At 35.4% G+C, this 23,029-nt stretch overlaps 1 protein-coding gene across 7 annotated transcripts in view; it reads left to right on the plus strand.

Annotated features, from left to right (window-relative positions):
• Window positions 1-23,029, plus strand: part of LOC140162433 (neuronal acetylcholine receptor subunit alpha-10-like) — a 310,611-nt gene that overhangs the window by 130,074 nt on the left and 157,508 nt on the right. For 6 of the 7 annotated variants that reach the window (XM_072185665.1, XM_072185662.1, XM_072185664.1 and 3 more), the window contains exon 1: window positions 22,296-22,533. The exons of the other annotated variant lie outside the window; for it this stretch is intronic. In XM_072185665.1, the coding sequence (XP_072041766.1) occupies window positions 22,404-22,533 (130 nt within the window). In that variant the 5' untranslated portion in view covers window positions 22,296-22,403. Of the gene's footprint in view, window positions 1-22,295; window positions 22,534-23,029 lie in introns of those variants that run through there. 7 annotated transcript variants of the gene reach the window in all.

Raw genomic sequence — 23,029 nt, forward strand, 5'->3', positions numbered from 1 at the left:
TCAAAGTATATGATATTTTGTAGAATGAACTTTTGCAAACCATCAAAGTATTGTTTTTCAATAATATATTGATTTAGACAATGAAAATCGATTTTTTTTTGGCTGCTCCGACCAACAATACCTCGCGTACCCTTAATTGATATTACATTTACATCTTCAAACAGTAAAAAACATTTAATACAGGTAGTCGTGAGTGTGCATTGTATAACACAATAAGAACCATTTCTCACTTAGCAAAATGCAAAATCAATAGGATTTCAACAAACTGACATTTGATATAATAAGACAAAAGTGTCGCAAATAAAAAAATTATTCCCCGACAATAGGAGGGAGTTCTTCTTTAATTGAATTACTCACAGACAGGATTATAGGTAATTTGGATTATTCGTAGACAAAAGATAAACAATTCTAATGTAATTTTTCTTTATGTAAGGCTTAAGATGAATTTATACGCCATCTGTGAGTGACAAGCGATTGATTTTTAGCCAATCAGGTAGAGCGCTTATTGTTGCGTCAGGAAAGCGTGCTACCTTATTGGTCAAATACCAATCGCTCGTTATTTCAGCGATGGAGTATAAATTCAGCTTCAGTGGGTCTGCTTATCGCTTGTAGGGATGTCATGACGCTGAATGCCCTGAGACGTTGTTCTTGTTTTAAACTTGCCAAACTTTACAGGGTTACATATTTTTACTAAGTGTAGATAATATTATTGTGTGTCTTCATTTCCGAATCCAGTAGACGTTTTTGTGGAATAAAGTAATAACAACCTCCAGCACAATATTGCACAAGTTTTTAAACTTATGGAAGCTGTAGTGTTTTCGGCAATTTCCGCTACGATACGGACTAGAAATTGACAGGAATATCTACCCGTCTTTTTAAAGCCATAATGTACAATATCCTTCAAATTTTAATTTTGTTATTTCTTACCTAAACTCCTATAATAGTAATGTATTAGAAATAACATTCATTAAATTTTTCTGTCCATTTCAGCCGAAATAACAAGGTAAAGTGAAAAACCATTGGCTATTTTGGCCGTTTAAAGTGGAGTTATATGGGGAACTTAATGTCTGAATAAGCCATTATGTCCAAATTACTCTGTTAAACAGACAAAAGCAAAGAAATTTGGCTGATTCCATAAAGGTTTAAGTTGGGACATTACAAGTATGCAAAAAAAAAAGGTTTAAAGACAATTAACCAATTTCATATTATAAAATCGTACATTATGGGTTTAAAGTCCCGTCAAACTTGAGATGCTAATGATTTGATAGGCCCTAATTTTGGAATGCTTTAAACCTTGTTAGATTGCTGTACGCGTATGTCTGAAGTACTCAGCAGACGATCTAGGCGCGCATAGACATACCAGTGTGACTACATTAGTCTATTGCTCAACACGTGTTTCTTTTTCTGATTGAAAATCAAATAATTTCAGAATAATGGGCTATTCCAGTTAAAATCCATACACCCACTATAAAAGACAGGAATATATATTTCAAATGGTGTCAACCATTCAGGTAACCGTTTTTTGAAATTCACCCTCTCCATGTGAAAGATTAAGGTCTTGTCTTCTATAGTGGGGTGTATGAATTTCAACTTAAATAGCCCAATAATCCTCTTGCAGGTTTGTTCTGAATTACGGAGTCCATACATGTACATCAGGAACAAAAATTTGGAATAATTTTCTTACCATGACCTTGCTTAACACGTGCTTGACTAAAAAAACTTGTAAAATAAATCCGGAGAAAGAAAATTTGCTTCTGATAATGATTTTTACAAGACAGTCCTCGGAAGTTTTTTATTAAATTGCTACAATAAGCAAAAAGACCGCCATATTTTTATTTAAAAAAATGTCATCTAAAAGCCCATTCAATGATTTGCTCATCGGGAGGATCGTAAAAATCATCAAAATTCAGGTTTCGGAACCCTTTTTATTGTCATAGATGTGCTAAAGACAATGTGTATTAAAGACAATAGAAGACATTTTACACGAATCTCTAATTTCTCTCCTTAAGTAGAGAAATTGGCTACAAGCATTTGAATGGGGTTTCAACGTTGTTAATACTGCTATTTTCTTCGTTTATGTTTATGTTTATATTATGTGCACTAAGTTGGAGATATGAGTAATATGCAATTTTGTGTCATATAACAAACCAACCATGACATGTTATCCAACTTTTGAATTTTTAAAACATGATGCAAGTTTAATTACATGCAGCTGTATCTATACCACATATTAAAGTCTGTAATTTAATAATCTCAGCATCCTACGATTGGCAAAGCCCCATCTTCAGACGACGTCCAAGGAATGTCTACCAACAGATGGCGCTATATTGTTGGATCTGACGCTCCCAAAAGCATCATGGCGAAACATCAATCACAAAATGGTTATAAAATACTAGCGTGAAGTGCTTGACCACAAACTTGCCACATTACACTTGATAATACACATTTATATCTGGCAATGTCTATTAGACAAATGTCTGGTCTACAGGAGTGAGCCGTGAGGTAATTCCTAATGAGGCTCTTTTATAACATCACGGCAGGTTGTTTAGTAGATGTCTGGGCCACGCCAAATGTTGATATATATCAGATTAAACATGAATCCATGTGCACACATCCAAAGATACTATTGTATCACTTTATACCCTTATTTATTTTTTCTGTTGGTATGTGATACAATTTTGAGTTAAATTTTAAACCATATCCAAAAGGTATTTTGAGCTGGTAATCGTTGGTTATGCCTTTGGCGCATTTTGAGCTGGTTGGTTACACCTTACTCGTGCTTGTGTGGTGGGGAATATCCGCCCATTATGATAGATCGTATCATTATATATTGCATATAGCAATAATGGCTTCAGGTATACTTTCATAAAATATATCACGTTTTCATATCTTTGTTGCCTTCATAATGGGGATTACATCACTTTCATAATAAACTGTTAATGCCCCTACTTACGAGAAATATGTTTTCTTTAAATCATACGAAACAAACAAGTTTAGCGACTAAGACGGCATAACGTAAAACTTCAAGTTTGTTTTGAAATGCTGTAGAGACTAGTGAACAGGTGGCTGTGAATACTATATAATAAATAAAAATGGCGGCTTATGCATTTTGATCATATCTCACTTCATAAATATCACACAAAAAACAATATTCAATAAAATATAATGGGATTAATACAGACATCTGGGGACTATGGCAGTAAAAGATTTATAAAAATTTGTAGAACTTATGATTGACACACTTCGATTAATCTTATTAAAATATTAATGAATGTAAAGATTGCTTTTTAATGATTGACATATTTTGATGTTTTGCACTCGTTAAACTCATAAGTATTGACTTAAAATCGTTGGTTAACTTCTTTGAAAAGAAAGACGTTAAGCCAAGATAAATTTAGTGTTGTTGAAGCTTTTTTCTTGCGGCTGTCGGTGAGGATAAATTCGGTGTGAGACAGAAAACTTAAAGTCAATATGTCCTGAACACGTCAAGTACATCATCTTTCATGTAAAGAAAAACTTCAGATGCCCAGGACTCTATCATATCATATTTCATGATTATCTATGCACAAAATGCCATACTAGGTCTACAATCGACAAAGCATATTTTCACCGTTGACCGATGGGTGCTTCATCGGTAATATGATATATTTTTCGCCGGAGTCAAAGAGGGCGAAAACAAATGGAGGCTACCTCTCGGTTAAATTTTGACAGCTCGTTTATTTGCATGTCTGCTACTTATCCCAAACTACCATTCTCAGATGATGTGCGTTTTTCAAATCATACATATGAATAAAACACGGGAAAACTAAGCTCTATTTCAAACATGGAACTTCCTTTCTTACGATGTTGTCAATCCTAGGAGGCCATTACACCTTGTTGTGTCGTCTGAGGGGATGATAAGATGTACTACATCATCTCCCTTATCATCCGGTGAACCAAGGTAACTCCGCGTCGCTTACAATTTAGCCCTTTAAAGTACATCGCAAACCCGTACGTCCATTGAAATGACATACGATGTTTCTTTCTCTCCATGTTGAAACAATCGCCCCTGGGAGCTATGTCCAATTTGTGTAACGAGCAAGGTCTTTATATCATGCACCGTCATTGGCGTATTTTAGCTTTGTCCTTATACTACTTGTTTAATAGAATCGCTAGATGGTCTAATGGGACAATTCACGCTGTGGAAACCTATTCAGTTCGGATTACATTGGACGCTTTTGTCAAGTTCATTGTCAATCAGATAGTTAGAAATGTTATACTTATTCTATTCATTTAGGATAAAAGGACACCTTTCCCGGTCTCGCTTTGTTTGGTATCTATATCATACATTAATTCAACGAAGCGGCTAATTAGACAAGCAAAATACAGGAATATCACTAATTGCAGTTTCTTTTCATTCATCGACAGAACAAGAAATCTAATATCGTGTTTGACTTCCTTTTCTATGCCTCCTTTTTTCCACACTGTAATATCAATTCCAACATATAGCTAATAATTTCAATAGAAGAAAACCTTTGTGTGCCTTCTTCGTAGTCTCATCTTGCGCGTATTCAATTATGTACAGCAATCGTGATGGATGTACCAGCCGTTTTAACAGGTGACAGCAAATAGTTCAGGTCTTCGAATCTAAAATGGCATATAGTCAATTGATGGGATTTTAAACTAAATACATTACGTATCTCATTAAACACTTAGATTAAAAACTTTAATGAGACCACGAATGAACTTATTTTCTTCGATTACTTTCAGCATCAGTTTTACGGATTTTTCCCGCAAGTTGACAATTTTGACGCATTTGAAGGTCATCATTATTTGATCAGAAAGTTTGTGTCTCATAGTAAGCTAATGCCCCTGTCAGACTTTCCTGCCACTTGCCGCTGCGGCAAGCGGCATGACGTATCAGCCAATGGCAAGCCTTGATTGTGTCCGTTTGTCTGCAATGCGCGTGCGTCATGCCGCTCAGCGGCAAGCGGCATGGTAGTATGAAACCAGCATAAGTGGTTTGTTTAAGAATTGAAAGTCATTAGAAGATTGATTATATGACACTTGACGACGATGTGCCGTAGAAAACGACAAATAAAACATGGAGGGTTCAGAAACGATCTGCATCAATTAACACCGAGTTACACTCAGACGATCAAAATGGCGGCTACACACGGGAGGAGAGATTCGCATCAGTGTGCACTCCCATGATTTGCATTAATAATACCAATTGTCTTACGGCTCTTTGGAATCTGCACCTGGGAAATGACCGCATAGTAAGCGCGGTTCTTGTAAGTGCGTTACAACACCTGTAGGGCAATCACGGCGTGATGTCGTCTGCCCGCATGCAAGCAGTTTACATTGATCCGCATCGATGCGGACCGCGTTTCCCGTGTCGCCCAAATATAACAAAGTATAATTATAAAACCGTCAGGTGCGATGTAATGTGTAGGGATTAGACAAGTTTAGATGTGTTAGTCACACTTCACGCATTTTCTCGAACTAATCAATGAGACGAACTAACCAAAATCAGGACAGTGAAACTGAAAGCAATCCGAAATAGATAATTCAAATTGTTTTATCCGATTATCCTCATATTGGAAGCATCAGCACATTACTTCATATAAAAACACCCCTCTTTCTATAACTGGTCACATTGGCTGGTTCAAATATTTGGTTTGGTTTTCATAATTACTTCTTGCATCAAATCTGTAGTTTATTCCATCTCTTTGTCAATATACGGGCTTTCTGTATCTAATCAATAATTGTGTAACTCAAACAAAAGATAGTATAAGAAAGTAACCTAGCAGCTGGTGTATTTAATTGTCAATCAAACCTTGGTACTCAATAATAGCAGTCAATCAAAACTTGTGACCGGACAAGACGAACGCATTTACGACAATAGCCATTGTTATACATTACAATAAATTTGAATCAACTCATTGTCTCTAGTTTTGTCAACTACAATAATAACTTCTTTTGTTCTTTTTAAACATACGATGCTTCTGAATCGCCCGGTTTCAACTAACATTGTTTGTTTTTTAAGTTACATCAATCGAGGTTTCATATTCTTTGCATTATGCTGCATGGTGATATAAACAATATTTATCATAAAAACGTACTACAAAGGTACGAAATGTAACAATTGCTCTTTGAATCTTGAAATAAAGGTAATCCTCCGTGTACATCGTTAGTCTAGTATTAAGAAAGGAATTATTCATCTTACGGAATAAAACTGTATAATCCCTCAATGAAGTCTTGACGATAGGCTAATGTGACGTATGCTATCCACTCCCTAATACCATGGAGGTATATAAATAAATGGAGAATGATCGCCAGAATTCTAATCTCCTAAGTGGAGATTATCCCGTTACCTCTATTCAATGAGTCACCAAACTTGAATTGACCAGCCACTTCAGCCAAGCTATTGATATCCTTGTTTTTTTTGATCCTCTACCATGGTTCATTGTTTTTCACTCCCAAAATTTCCTCATAGGAATTTTCACTACATTGACCCGTACCGGAAGCCTTGTAAAAGAGACTGTATAATGACGTCAGCTAGTCAATCACATGTTCAAAGTCACCAGTTTTGATAGCTTATAGTTTCAATGTATGATCGTGCGAAAACCCGAAGAAATTCGGATGTTCTGTTCTCAAGTTATGAAACTGTTTTCTACACTAGTTGTGCCGTAACTTGACAAATATACCTAGTTTTCATGTTCATATATCAAGCATGTTATGGGGTCTGAGGAGTTCAAATATAGTGCAAATGAAAGCAAAACGTTTTTACCTTCCGATTGTTAAAAATTATGTTGGGCCAATTTGGGCCATTTGAGTTACGAGCGAGCAAAATTTACCGGAAGTACTTGAATTCAAGCAAAAGTGATGATCAGACAATCTTTTCTAGAGAGAAATTGATATACGGAATGTATAGGCCCTACATACTTTGTTTAAACAGTTTCTCATAGTTTAGTGTATGATAACCGTGATTTTGGTTGAAGCTTCGGGTCAAATTGATTGTGCCATGACGGATATGTCATGGTATTGTTTTTAAACTTTTAATTCTGTATTGTCATGAAATCGTATAGGCCGCCTAAATCATCATCATTAAACTTCTCATTTTATGATAAATAATTATCAGTATTTAGGCCTAAATGATTATATTAATATTATTAGGCGGGGCTATCATTTTCTTTGGAGGGAGGGGATCCAAATATACGGGGGGGGGGGGGCAAAACTTTTTGGGGAAAAAAGACATAATTCAATTTTTTCATGACCAAAATGTAGGAGTCACAAGATGACAACAGATAAGGTGTTTCTTTTTCAAAAGACTGATTTCTTGATGCAATTTAACTGAGACTAGTAAGTATACCTAAACCTAGGTATACTAGTCTCAGAATTTAAGCACTCAATTTTTGGCGAAAATGAGATTTTGATATCAAAATTTTATGAAACATGAGCACTTTCCAATAAGTATAAACTTCATTTTACCCCCATTGAAATCAATGGCCAGTGAAACAGACTTCACAATGTAATCAGCTTAGCATAATCAATATAAACCTGAAATTGCCTATTCAACAATAATTGGTCATAACCAACGTAGTACAAAAGAGGCTTGGCTGGATCATTCTCCATTTATTTATATACCTCCATGCTAATACATACCCTTTACTGCCTCCTTGACGCTTTTCACTCCTTTGCGCATATTCTACACAAGTTCTATACTTCAAACTATCTACTCCGATTTCTACTGTAAGCTCACATTTAAGTGATTGGATCTCTATGGATTATTTTCACTTCATTTTCACTACATTTCTGCTGGATATAGAAAGCAATGCAGTATCCGCGTCAATCCTCAATTACTAGTCTATGGATACACCATGTGTTGGATAGCAGTGTTATTCACTGTTACGCCCTCTAGGGTGTTGGGTGCCACTGAAATCCCATCATGCACCTCATCTTTATAAAGAATTGCGCATTTTGTATTGTACATCAAAGATGGCTTCGTTTGTACATGTTATGCGCAGACAATTGGTTAATAATAAAGGGAATAATGCAATTATTCTCAGTTCCTAAAACGAAACACCACAGTTCGGAATAAGATTATTAAGTTAATGTGAATTTACAACTTACAATTAAAAATGACGATAATATGAGTTTTCACATGCAAATTTGGACACCGTTACAATGCATGTTAACAGCCATTAGCGCACTGTGTCGTCTTCTATGGTCAAGGTGGCACTTTTACCTGGCGACTGACTGTTCAGTGTATCGATATTCTTCTTGTGTTTCGAATCGTGTGTTTCGAATCAATTGCAATTACAGAAAATGCCTTTAAAAGTTATTTTAATCAAATCAATCAAATTTATATATGTAAGGAAAGCCCAACTTAGTGGCATACAGACAGATCTGTTGGTAAGCCTCCATGCACAGCGTTAGTCTAGTATTAAGACCGATTATTCATCTTACGGAATAAAGCTGTATAATCTCTCAATGAAGTCTTGGCAATAGGCTAATGTGATGTATGCTTTCATTAAATATAAATTAAAGATAAATAGACCAATATAATTAAATAGTCACCACCATTTTTTACAGCGAAAAAGGTACGTCATTTGGGAATAAATGCAATTTTATGCCCACATGGTATTTAGGCAGACGTTGCCAAATCAAATATTAGTCGCGGTTTATTCACGCGGCAACTATTACGCAATCCCCACGTGATTTTAAAGGAATGTATGCCAGTTTGATTATAGCCTCTTAACAGCAGAGCGTCTGTAAGCTCAGAAACATTGTTTATCATGTACTTACAGGTCGCAAATATCCGTCCAAATACGAACAATGTATAGCCGATTGAAGGCAAAAACTTTTTAAGTTTCCTTTTGGGCGCCGCGGAATAAAACTTTGAAACTTTAAACTTCCTTTTGGGCGCAGATTGACACTTTGAAAGAAATGTATCAGACAATCTCTTAAAACTTGATCCTAGCTATTGTTTTTGTTCGATCAAAAGAATTATGTTATCAGCATTATGTGACACTGAAAGCTACTAGACGTGACAGAAGCCTGGGACATTTTAATGATCAAATTCTTGCCTGTCATTCATTTCATTCCTTAAGGAGGTAATGGAATTATCTATTTAAACCACTTGTCTTCTCCGATGCGGTGAGTTGAAAAGGGGCGCATTCGCATGTTGATTCTGACATTTTGTATGGACGATATCGAGAATGTCAAAAACCCGGTTTGGTAGTTTTATCTTGTCTTGATTAAGAAGAGCTATCCAAAAATGTATACGTTCCGATATAAGAACTTTTGTTGTTCTTACAATTATTTTTATTGAGTTTAATTTCAACTTAATAAACACTAAACTGAAGTTATTTTCTGCCCATATCTAGATGACGCATAATTCATTCAGTGCATAATATTTCAATAATCCGTCAAAGTAATGCCTAATTTTTGCGGTATAGGCTAATGTAGAACATTTATTATATTTATTTGTTGTAATTTGCACATCAGGTAATATAATGTAGTTGAGACATGAGTCTGTATTATCATAGCAAGTCTGGGTAGATCTAGCACCAATATATCCGTCGTCTCTATATCTCATAGCTGAGGCACTCCACATGGCATATTAAATCCGCATCCCTGTTGACTTCCGAATCCAGATAAATGTGGACTTGAATACACCAAACACAAAATGTTCTTGAAACGTTAGAAACGCCTTTAAAAATTGAAAGTTGTCAACGTGTTATTGTAAACAGTTTGGTGGCAAACATTTTGTGCAAAAATAACTTAACATGCATTTTCGCAAAATATTTTGTCAACTTTGACGATTACTTTATGTTAGAATGTTTGGCATCACGATTTCAACAATGTTTTCTATTGGTATTAAAAATATTTGTACCCTTTTATAACGCGATATTTAAACGAGTCAATTGTGTTTGCTGGTATATAGTGCCTGTCTCCGCGGCACAAGTTTTACGCAGTAACAGTTCTAGTGCTGCAGCCATTTGAAAGTAACCGTATGTAGTAATTTCGTAACTTACGTCGCGCCTTTTGTGTTGTATTACACGACACCGTACACTGTATGTCTCTCAGATTCACCACGCAGTAACGATTATGGTATGGTATAATGTATTTTAATATGTATTGGTTGGGGTTTTTTTGTTGATGTTTTAAGTTTGACCCCTGGGCCAAACTGAAAAACAGTGTTTACACTGAGTTTTGTTACCCAGGCAAAAGAAGTTTTAATAATAATAATAAAGGTGTGTTTTCAAAAATTAATACGTAATCAACTGGTAAGGAATGAAATCAAAACTCGACCGGCGGATGACAACCGGTTCCGTCCTGGTTTCTATTGTTTAAAACGGACGGAACTGGACGGAGCCGATGGCCAACCGCCGATCGAGGTTTGATTTCGTCCCTAATACATTATTCTATGACCCTCATCGCTAACCATACGCATATATGCCCGTTTAGTACACAAGCGACGGAAGAACACATTGATTCACTTTAATCATGTTAATGAGGATCTCCACTGCTGTGTAAAGTACTCCTATGTCAGTTGTTGATCTGTAATTGCTAATACTTTAAGATTAAGGGGCATCATGTGTTGATATGTAACGACATGGCTACTTCATCTTGTTTCCTGCTATGTGTACCATTAGAATTAACCTGCTCATATTGTACACTACTGAATATATATACTTGGCGTTTTTGTTTTGTTTTGTTTTGTTTTCGCGCCAATTTGCGATTTTTGTATAACGCATTTTCCCGGTTACGTATATTAAGGGCTATATGCGCAAGACTTTGTAAATCGTATAATTATTGGTCGCTTAATTTCGAATCGGTTTAGTCCCATTCGTATAAATTCAATACGACAGATGACAGAGTCCTATGACATCCTCCTGTCCTAATATTAATAATCATGTTACGTAATACTTATCTTAATTTTGACGAATCATTGTCATAATTGTTGGCTGCCATTCCAATTCCATGCGAACCTCATCATAGGCATAATTGTACCAATTTTAAATATGCGAAAATCCCCTGTTTGCTTTAGGGATGAAATCAAAACTCGACCGGCGGTTTAATTCCGGTCGAGTCTGGTTTCTATTGTTCTAAGCAATAAAAACCGGACGGAACCGGCCGGAACCGGCGGACAACCGCCGGTCGGGTTTTGATTTCATCCCGTAATAATGATACACCTATTAGATAAGTTGTTGCAAATCATCCAAAAAAGAAATATTTATATTCAGTGTGACGCAAACATTCACCCAATGCAATTCATCTTAATATTGAAAAGTAGGAAGTAATAAGTATGAAAGAAATATTTTACAAAATGCAGAAAGTGTACAATTACTAATCAAGGTAACAAAGTGATAATACAATTGCCTAGAATACTCAGACGAAAAACATATCTAACACATAGCGGTACATTATACATTTGCAATGGCAAGTCAATTCACATCGAGAACTATATTTACCTTGGCAAGCTGAAGACACGCCAGACATTTAACATTTTTGAGATACAAATGTATTTCTATGGCGTGCTAGAAAGTTATGAAAACATACACTTCTAGTGCATCACTCTATTGTTTATTATCCATTGTTGTCCAGTGCATTATATTTTACGAATCACTCTTCAGCGAGGTTATCTGAAGTCAGCGTGCACAAATTATATAAACCTGCACGCTAAACAAAAGAATCTAGATAACGTGCACGCTAAACAAAAGAATCTAGATAATACGTGCACGCTGACCTTTTTATAACCTCAAGCAAACCTCTAGAAACACCAAGTGATTGATAAGTAAAATACAATACACAGAACAACAATAGATAATAAACAATAGATTAAACATGTTAAACTACTTGAAGAAAATCAATTGCCAACAACAGATGAATACATCACTCGAAGTAAACATACATATTATCGAATTATGACGTCAAAAACCTTCAGATATTATTGTAAGCTGTATTTAAGGGGTGGGGTATGAACCTTTGGACAGTATTTATTGTGTGACATTAGAGCACATCAGACATCAAATTGCATTCAGAATACGAAGAATGTCCTTCTGATATCAAATAATTTAGATTTTTTGAAATTTGCAATGTAATACAAATTTTATGGCAAATGATTAAAAATTGATATTTTTGATATTTAACAGTACTCGAAGTAAACTTTATAAATCTGATGATTTATACTTAAAGTGTATGTAGGTGGGATGAAAAGCCGACGATCAATTAAAAATTTTGACCTTTCGTATTGAAGATATGGATTTTCCCAAAACAGCAAAAAAATTGGTCTTTTTTGGGAAAAATCCATATCTTCGATATGAAAGGTCAAAATTTTCAATTGATCGTCGACTTTTCCTCCCAGCTACATACACTAGAATATATCATTAGATTTATCAAATTTACTTCGAGGACTGTTATATATCAAAAATGTGAAAAATATCAAATTTTAATAATTTGTCATAAAATTTGTACCATATCGTGAATTTCAAAAAATGAAAATTATTGATATCAGAAAGACATTCTTCGTATTCAGAATGCAATTCGATATGTCTGATGTGCTCTTATGTCCCACAAAAAATAGTGTCAAAACGCTCATTCCAGATCCCTTAAATGCAAGATGTGTGTAGGCCTATACCCTCACTTTGGAAATTAATGCTTATTTAGACTTCATTTTATAAGCCTATACTTTAAATTATTTGGACCTTGCTTTCTACGCTCAATTTGTTTGGCATGCATGTTAAATGTTTTATTGATGAATTTTTGACTATTTCTCGCAACAAAATTTGTTCACTTACATGACCTTTCGGCTTGCGGTCGATAAGCCTTTTTTCAAACTGATGTTATTAATCTTGAAGTATTATTATTCTTTAAACATGTTTAAAATGTCATGAAAGAAAATTGTGTCTACATCTTATGAGCTAACATGCTTTCACATTTCAACACTTTTTGTTAGCGTCAATTCTATTAAAGCAATATTATAACATTTTCAAACAAAATAGATTAGCATTTCTTTGCCATAAAATGTTAGCTTTTACTGTCAGATATATCCCTTTCATTTTGAGCCGAACAACTACGGCAAAGCAAAGAAAATTGGAATTTACTACCAGCGCACATGTCGCCAATACGTACCACTCCTTCGGCCATTTGTGGTACGACCCTTTGTTGTGTATATCACCGTCGCGCACGCCGCGACGTACTGTGTGTTATGAACATCGTGTATGCGTTCGACTAATAATTCCATCGTAATAATAAAGGGCTGAATCAGCCTTTTATTCAAAATCTCTGATTTTGACAAAACTACAGCACCTAGAGTCTTGATTTTTGCAGGCTATATTGGTTTAATAAAGTACAATTTAATCGTGGAAAAAATGAATTAAAAAATTCAGTGAGGGCGTCCTCCTCAGCAAATGTTATAATATGGCTTTAAATTATGTGTTGTTCAATTTCACCGAATTTAAGTCCAAACAGTTAAAAGAGATTCATCGACACAACAGCGAGAAAGAAGTTGTATTTTAGAAGGTCCGACGATAGGCCTATAACAAGACTGTTCTGTCATGTCTTTGATCACGTTTTCAACTGACCAATTAAAATTGGGTGTCTTTGTAAAAGTTAATTGTGTCTTAGTATCATAATTATTGATACAATATTTGTTCGAATTTGTGTGGTAAGATTGTGTCATTATTCCGTTTACTTTCGTTTTTTTAAAACTTTTCTTTTCTCTTACTTTTAGGCTTACAATTGAATTACTCTGTTCCCATTTTTGAGGTGTATTGCTTTAGTTTTACCCAATTGGAGGATATTACTTTAGGTGGTGGTGGTGGTGGTTACCACTTTTGATCAATTCTTTTGGATATTATAGGCCTACTTATGAAACGAAACACGTCGCGACCGTTATGTTAATAGGCCTACCCGGGTAATCATAGTAATGAGAAAAAACAGAGCTTTTGCTGATATTAATATCCCAGTTTATATTACACGTATAAGCCTACATCTTGAAATCATAAATTTTGTTGTGTGATCAGCCGAAATAAATTACATGCATGTATTGAATATAAACCTTGTAGTTTGCTGTGTTCTACTTTCGAAATTGCGGTTTGTCTATGTCACTTTCCACGTTTTTGCCGTTTTCTTATGACTTATCGTGTTTTGTCCGTTTTACCATGTTTTGTCGTTTTAAGAAGTTATACGCACTTTTTACACGTTTGTTTGATTGAAAACAACAACAGACACATTTTTTGATATTTTTCTTAATATTTTATTCACTTTTGTCAATTATTTCAATTTTATTTATGAAACTCTGTTTTCCGTTTTCTACCTCCGATTCCGTGAAATTCGTCAGTTTTCGGTATCACGGCATGGCGTTAATGAATTGCAAGGCCTAATGTTTTTAAAAACTTTAATAAAGTGATTCTTACCTTTTCGTCGAGCGATCTTGATCACGAGACATCGTTAGTTCTGGTTTCCTTCTTGTTGTATTTCCATCCTCAACCACCATATTCGCTGATATTATCCAGTCATATGTCCAGATATGTCGGAAACAATTGGTACTATAATTTACTTTGTACATCGAAGACAGTGATAGGCCTAAATCATTGGTAACTTCCATGGTTTGTGCAAATGCAAAGGTTTGTGTTGAAGATGTTTCCTCTCGGGGCACAAGTAGTTGAATGAGGTGAGGCGAGGAGCGCATTCTGCCAAATTGCCACTGCTTTGATATTTAAATTACGTGTCTTTATAATTCAAAAGGTAATTGATGTATTACTCCATGCATCAGCTAGAAGATGATTTGAACTAAACACCTGGATCGTAATTCTATAGAAATTTGACATAAAGCTGGGTCAATGTATTTTCAATCGCACCTGTAAAATCATTGTTATTATTACGGTATCAATCAGCAATTGATCAATTTGTTTTAGGGGAGTAGATTCTGGGGTACGCAATGAGCGTGTTTATAGTTAACCAGTTTAGCTATTATTTAGCGTATATATAAGCGTAAAAGTAGGCCTACTGCGAAATCAATTGCAATGATAAGGATAATCTTTCCGTATACAGCCACTCTAAACACGCTCAATGTAACACCATTAGGCCGATTAACAGTTATATAAGCAGCCATCAACCTGACTAGTGGAGACAGGTTATTGACCAGTGTTTTTAATACATGTTTTAATTATTTTTTAGACTAAAAAAATTAATATTAATCATATTTTAATGTGTTTCTTTTATTATAAGTGATGCCCTTGAAGTGTATGAGGGATAATTACTTCGCAGAAGTGCATTCGTCAAGATAATCGCACTTGACCATAGAGTTATTGCATTTAGCTTTCGAGCCTAACGGCTCTCAAGCTAAATGCAATAACTCTACGGTCTCGTGCGATTATCTTGACTAATGCACTCTGCTCAGTGAATTATCCTTATCATACATTACCATCATGTTTGGGTTTGATACAAGCTCACTATTTAAAAATATTACAAAACCAAATAACCTGACCCACGCCCTCATTCACAGTGATCACCACATACCCGACACTCCATACACCCCTACACCCCCACACCCATACAAAAACACCTCCACACCCACACAAGATTAATTCCTAGCAATGTCTTCGATTTTACTTATGTACTGTTAATTTTCGAGTGCATCGTACATTTTATCCAAAGACCATCAATATTAATACACATCACCCCCTCCGTGCAAACCCCACACCACAACAACCACAACCTCAACCACATACATCCCACATGCACACATACATAATCCATAAGTCCACACATCCCATCTTGATCCCCATTCCTAAGTGGTTTATGCCTATCTTGCCCGACGCTATTCTCTAGTAGCTAATCACTTTACCCCGTCTAGGGTGAAACCATCATCGACGCAGGCAGAAAACACTTGATAGTGCGAAGAAAGTAGGTATTCTTCCTGTTGGAACTTTATATATGCCTTCCTTTGCCCACAGTGTAATTCAACATTTGCGGCAACATATCCGTCAACCCGCAGGACACGTACTTTAGTAGTGTCTAGCCTTATACGTCTGTAAGAGTTCAGTTTTTTGAATTGCATAAGGGTGTACCGTTTTTGGCTATCGCAAAACATCCGTTGGTTATTATGTCTCTCTTTGCGTGGATATAAAATATAAGATACCGTATTGTGTTGCAGAAAGATGACCCTATGTGGGTATCATAATAAAACTGTATTGTTATATCTTAGTAACTGGGACCTTTCAGTGACCAAATATATTGACTTGATAAAATGAAGAGTTTGCATGGTTCCAAAAGGCGCTAACTCCAAAGGCTGCTTTGTATAAAATTCATTTGAAGATATATCTAAGTAGCAGTAGCCTTGCCAATCTAATAACACTGAACCACTATACTCTATCCAGATAGAAGTACAAACCCAAGCCCAATCTGTGGCATCGGGGGTTGATGCTTTGCGTCACACGCGAACGCGACGCGACGCGTAAAGAGCGTGGGGCGCTCGGCAAGACAAATCGCGCAGCAGTTGGCGCGCCAAAGAAGCATTGCACTGAAATAATTATTATCATACCTCCAGTTTCTGAGGTCTATTTACTTTGTACTTCTATGTGGACAGACTGTAGAATAGTTTTTTTGGTTATCTTCAAAAATAATTGCAAATCTCTTTAACCTACCACGTGCGAAGAAAAAAATAATAAATATAAAAGAAAATTATTATTTGTTTGTCTCAAAAGGAGCTAAATCTAATGGCAGCCATTTTAAAACTTTGTATTTGTGGAATTTTTAGTGTACAAAATGATGTTGAAAATAGTTAGAAAATAAGCTAGAGTTACAAACATATCCATTCTAATCTTTAAATGCCATATAAAATTAAAAATGTTAAAATATACCAGAAAATGTGACACGAGGCAGCTATTGGATTTAGCACCTTTTGGAAACTCTTCAAATATACTATCGTGTAAAAAGAGTGCAGTTGTGGATTGAATCAAACTTTAAACAAAGACATCGGTATTATTTTCATAAAGCAATATTTAACAACATTGCATGAATACAAATTTGTCATAAGAAATTCATACACCCTTAGATAGTGAGAACCAATCAGAGCAAATGTTAGAAAAATGCAAACCATGCATAATTATGCGTACTTCGCGTACTACTCGCAGGTGCTTTCGGACATGTTCATTTTCCTTGCGGGTTGATGCATTTGTTTGTATTTTCCAACATTTTTAATGACAATTTTGGTTTATATGAAATAGCAAAAACCCCAAAAAGCATAGGATTTTTCCTCGTGTGTGAAATAGGATGATAAATGCGTATCACTTGTTACTCAAGAAATTGTACAAAATGATGCACTTGCACTGAGTTGTTGATGCATCTAATGTATACACTACCCTGCGGGCCTAATGCATTAGACGCATCAACATCTCAGTACGCGTGCATTATTTTGTACAATTTCGCCCCCAATATGTGATACGCATTTGTTAACCTATAAATAAGATGTATTTACGTCATACCATTATCTAATCATGTAATTATTATCTTATAATGACATTGTTAACTGAAATAATACTATTAATACTACTTATAATAAATCTTACAGCACTGTAATACTGCAAACCCGAAGGAAAAATACATTAACAAGAATGGAGAACAATACATACTTTTCTCATGAAGAAAATAATACTTTTCATCGCAAATACATTGCTATCATGATCATAAACCAATATTTAAAAAGCTTAAATTAATACAAATACATTTTGACAAAATAAAATAGTTGTAATGAGTTTTAGTTTGTCATTTATACTCTACGTCAGTGCTTAATCGCGTGGTTGCCCTTTGCATGACGGTTAAACTATATTGGAAATTACAAAGTGTGATATTTATATGTACCAGGCGAGCCAGCGAAATCAGTAAATAGTGCATATGCCTACACATTCCAAAATCTTATTATGTGTCGTGTGTAGAAAGGAAAACTCAAGATAATGGATAATATAAAATCAGAATGACGCGCCAGACATTCAGGAATTGGACTTTAGTGAAACCATAGTCACATACACTTATTTTTTATTTTGAATATTGGAGGCTTTTAAATGTCAATAGAATGCAATGCACCGGATTGATAATACCTATAGATTGACCATAGAGTCAACAAAAGTGCATTAATAAATATCATTTGTTGTGAAGATGGAGTTGTACTCTATCTTTCTTTTGTGCTAAAGATCAACAACTTCCTTTTTTCCTTCTGGCACTTACGGCGATATAAATCTGTTTTAGAAATATGTCCCTTTTAAGGTTGTTTTACAGGGCCCTAGTTTCTTGGATTAAATCATTAATGTTTGGTAATGCAGTATCATTACACCCAAATAATGCAACATAGACGTCAATAATGGGTGAGGAGCAGCTGAACCTGTTATTTAACGTTTTTACTGCAGAGGAAATATCACTTGTTTGCCCAAATATGTTGATTTGTTAACATCAAGGTATACATGGTATAGCGCGTACGCTTATCCAAATCCAAATTGCCCCCTGGCAAATAATGAAAGAAAAAAGTGCCCCTCTGACAAAAAATGAGAAAAAATTCACCCCCCCAAAAAAAAAAAAAAAAAAATTCATGTCCCAAAATAGTGTAAAATGTAAAATTTTGGAAGCTGGGCCCGCACATTGTCACAAAACTCTTTTTATCCCCATCATGGGCGAAAATAGTATACAAATATATACTGCCATGAGAGGTTCTGGTTAAAACTATGGGCCCGAGGTGAGATCAATAGTACTATTTTCATGAGGGGCGCAGCCCCGAAGGAAAATTGTATTAATTGATCTCAACGAGGGACCATAACCAGAACTTAGAATAAAGGCAGTATATATTTGTTTTATATACTTCATTAATATATTCTTTGTTCATTGATTGGTTAAAAGAAAATTATTTGACATTTGGACTCTCCATCTTCTATCCTGAGTGAACAGCACGACCAATTTAAGCACAACCTATATTTTGCCCTTCAAAAAAATCGAATAGGCTAAAATTGGGCTAACCAATTACAGCAGCGCGAAATCACGCTATGGCAGTTTCGCGTGCGTGAACTGTTCCGTCGCATCGAATGCGCGCACGCGGAAAGCATGGTCAAAAGTACTATTTACGGCTTGGAGGTACTATTTACGGATAGGAGTACTGATGGTAGAACTATTTTTGGTCATGTGATCCACTTTTAACCAATCAATGAACAAGAATATATTAATGAACTATATAATGTAAAGAAAGCCTTTTTGGAAGTTCAAAACATGTACAGTCTCTCTAAAAAACTAAACCAGTATATATATTGTAGGATGCAACTGCAATTTCTTTTTCGTCTGTTCCCCTGAGATTTTATTTTGCCCCCCCCCCCCCCGAAAGTTGGCTATGCCCCTGCGCTTATCTATATCAAAGAAATTATAAGCGAAACTACATAATGCTTAGCCTATATGTTATTTTGACTAATCATTTTTTCATAATTGTGGCTACCAACACAATTCCATACGATATCATAGGCATAAATGTGTAGAATGATAGGCGCACTCAATGCACATTATTGCGATTAATGGACTCTCATTGGCAAATCACGGTGCATAATTTGGAATAATGGACGGTGGAGGCAACAGAATTGACATTAATAAGCTATAAATTTTGCATTATTTACCAAATAAGGCCAAAAAGGTTTAGTCCAAAATTGGCCTTATAAAATGAAAAAAAGAATTTTTCTACAGTTTGTTTGCAACAATTAGAAGCAAAAAAATGTGATTTTCTCCAAATTTGTATCTTTACGCCAAATCTGTGTTTTTATTTAGATTCATATTTCCATTTAAAAAAACTCATACTTGTATGTGTATTGCGTGAATAATTTAGAATGGTACTTTTACTACATGCTTGTCTGAAAGGGCACAGCTGCCTCAAACCATTAGAAGCTTGAATATTGTTCCATTCAAGTAAATTAGTCTGATCTTGAGTCTAGTCGGAGTAGTCAAAACCTGTAAAAACATGTTGTACTGGCCCAACCGGCCCAGATTATTTTAGAATTTTATTTTAATTTGCTTCAAGCATGTAAAATAAGCGGGTTTTGTTTTGGGACTTGATGGATATAGTTTGACGGTAATTGCAGTATAAATGTAAAATTAGCGGTTATGGGCTAAAGTTAATTATTTGCGACCGTCCACCACAAACCAGCCGTAAAGTCGGCAAATTGTATTTTGAGTTACAGTGTAAAATGTGCATGAAGGTCGTATTCATAGGTACCTCAAGTTGGTGCTACATGTATCGCATTTTGCTAGTGCCAGTCAATCACCTTTTAAACCAATCAATAATCCTAAATAAGCTTCTACCTATGTCTATAAGTCTTAAATTGCTCTTTGTTTGCTTTGATTAAATCCTGTTCAAGTGGTGGGTTACAAAGCATTGTACCTTGTCTAGGTATGTATAACCAAAAATTAACAATGACAGGACATACCTGAACCTCGCTGACTTGGGATGATTTGAAATGACAGCTAATTATGACTGTTTGATATTAATTACCAGCAATGTGGGAGCAAAGTTCAACAAACCATAACCCCGCTTCTGGATATCATTTGAAGTCAAATGGTATACCATTTTAAAGTTTATGATATATTTTATACGAAATAAAACTAAATTGACCGGGCCGTCTTTACGGCTGGTTTGTGGTAGACGGTCACATTTTGTCTGAAAACGTGTGCGAAGCGATGGAAAAAAAATTTCAAAAAAAAATTGAAATTTATTTATAGTTTTTTGTGATTTTTAGATTCCTTAGCTAAAAAACGGCTAAACCGACCGACCCGTTATTAAGAAGACACACTAGTCAGTTTAGAAAGTCCGTCAGTAAAAAAATATCGACGTAACATTAGAATATACTCGGACAGTATTCTGCAATTGCTCAGAAAATCCTGACTAGCCATGATGCAGTCATGTATACAGTAGAATTCATCTCGACCTTTGCAGGACTTAACCCCATTAAAAGCTATTAAACCAAGATAACACTCATTGAAACAGCTCAACTGATTAAATCGGATCTTCTCTGGTTGTGCACAAGTGACTGTTTTCATGTGCGATATCGCAATAAAGCTGGTATTCATAGCTTCAGTTGGGTAACCGATTACAAAGGAAACGAAAGGAAACAATGTTATGTGTGGCTTTGTTCACGAAATCAGACAATGTCGTGCTTTTTTTTTTTTTTTATTCTTGAAAATGAGCAACATAATGATTTTTGACTTAACACGGTTTAGAAATAATTTCTTCATATTTTTGGTGTTATCTGTCGTTTACATGTCCTTCCTAAAACACAAAAGTACGACCCTCTCCAAACACCTAAATTAGCTAAAAATTTAGGACATGTTACAAAACTTTATTTTCTAGAACCTATTTAGAATAATTTAAATGTAGCTTTTACCGGTTTTTTGTGGCATCCTTCAGAAGTGAGCGGTCCGATACCAATATTTTCGGTCAAATCTCCATTCAAATAACACGGGGAGTTGGCTAGCTATGCCTTGCCCTCACTCATATTTTACAAAAGTACGACCATTTCTGAACATCTAACCTAGCTGTAATTTTAGGTCATGTTAGAGAAATATATTTGCTAGAAGTTTTGGAGAATAAAAAAATATTGGCTGGTTATTTTTCACACAGTGATGTTAACTAGGCAAGTGTCCATTCTCCCAACATACATCATTTGTAGGGGTCACGCGTCAATGGTGAGAGCACTGTGTATTGTGTATAGGAAAACGGACAGTAACTGCAGTATGCAAGCCTTCTGATTAGCAGACTTTCTGAGTAGCCACTCTTCTGACAAGTAAATTTTCTGAATAGTTGCAGTTGGTCTTCTGATAAAAGAGCCACCTCAGTAGCGGGGCTTATGTATAATCATTTGATGCTAACATTAGACGGTATCAACAAAAAGTAATTTTCAAAACAATTTGAGGTACCTATCATATTCTATTAGCACCCCATCTCTAGCAAAAAAATAAAATACGACCACTGTAAAAGCTTCTCCTTTGGCTTGCATATTTATTATATACACATTGCCCATGTTAGGTATTTTATCACTAAAGCACTAAATGGCAATCCGTTGCCGTAAGGTGTTTATACCCCGCTACCAATGATCCACTTATTGTATTGAAACACCCTTCTAGCCCAAAATTAATCTCTATGCATAGAAAGCATTTGGCACATGTGACCAAGTGTCTCTCACTGGTTGAGGTACATTGGTGTTAAAACTAGAGGATAGAGACGAACTCGGTCTAATCAATACTGTATGCGTTCAATACCTGCAATCGTTTGTTGGCGTGCTATGTACTAAGTCAGCTGTCGCTAATCTCTTTGCTAGCAATACAAACTGGTGGTATATCTTGGCGCGCTTTTACTTGATCATTCTCCGGCTTGCCGACAAACAGACAACATGTATACCACAATGCATTCCACCAACGGAAGTACAAGACAACAACCGAAAATGTCTGTCATAAGATCTTTCTTCAAAGGATTATTTTATTGTGTGTTCATTTTACAAGCCACGGGATACATCAGTGCAGGTTTGTTGTGTGATTCAGATTCAAAACCTAACCGTGAATGCTAACCGATATATACTCACATACTCCTACCATACTTTTCTATATATATATATCTTAATATTACCGTGCGGTCGACGAATCCCCTTGTGTAACTTCAATACACCACGCGTTTATGATGCATATTAATTAATTACTTAAATAATATCTTTATTTCTCAAGGCATTTTTACTCTTTCAAGTAAACGGATTTGTAGCAGCAATAACTAGACTCTTGGACGTACTCCTAAACCCCTTCCGTTATGACCCTTTTAAGCCATACTATATTCTCATCTTCTCGCATGAACGTGACTCCAAAATTTTAGCTCCATCCGTTCCCGTTTTCTCCCATTCTCCTATTTCATATTATACTCGTCTTTCAAGCACGTTTGCATGCAAATGTCTTTTATTTTAATCTGAAAAAACGCGTGCTAAAAGAGTCAAATATCTTCCTTTTCATATGCGAAAATTCGATTTGAACT

The sequence above is a fragment of the Amphiura filiformis genome, chromosome 10 (assembly GCF_039555335.1).
Source record: "Amphiura filiformis chromosome 10, Afil_fr2py, whole genome shotgun sequence".
NCBI lineage: Eukaryota > Metazoa > Echinodermata > Ophiuroidea > Amphilepidida > Amphiuridae > Amphiura > Amphiura filiformis.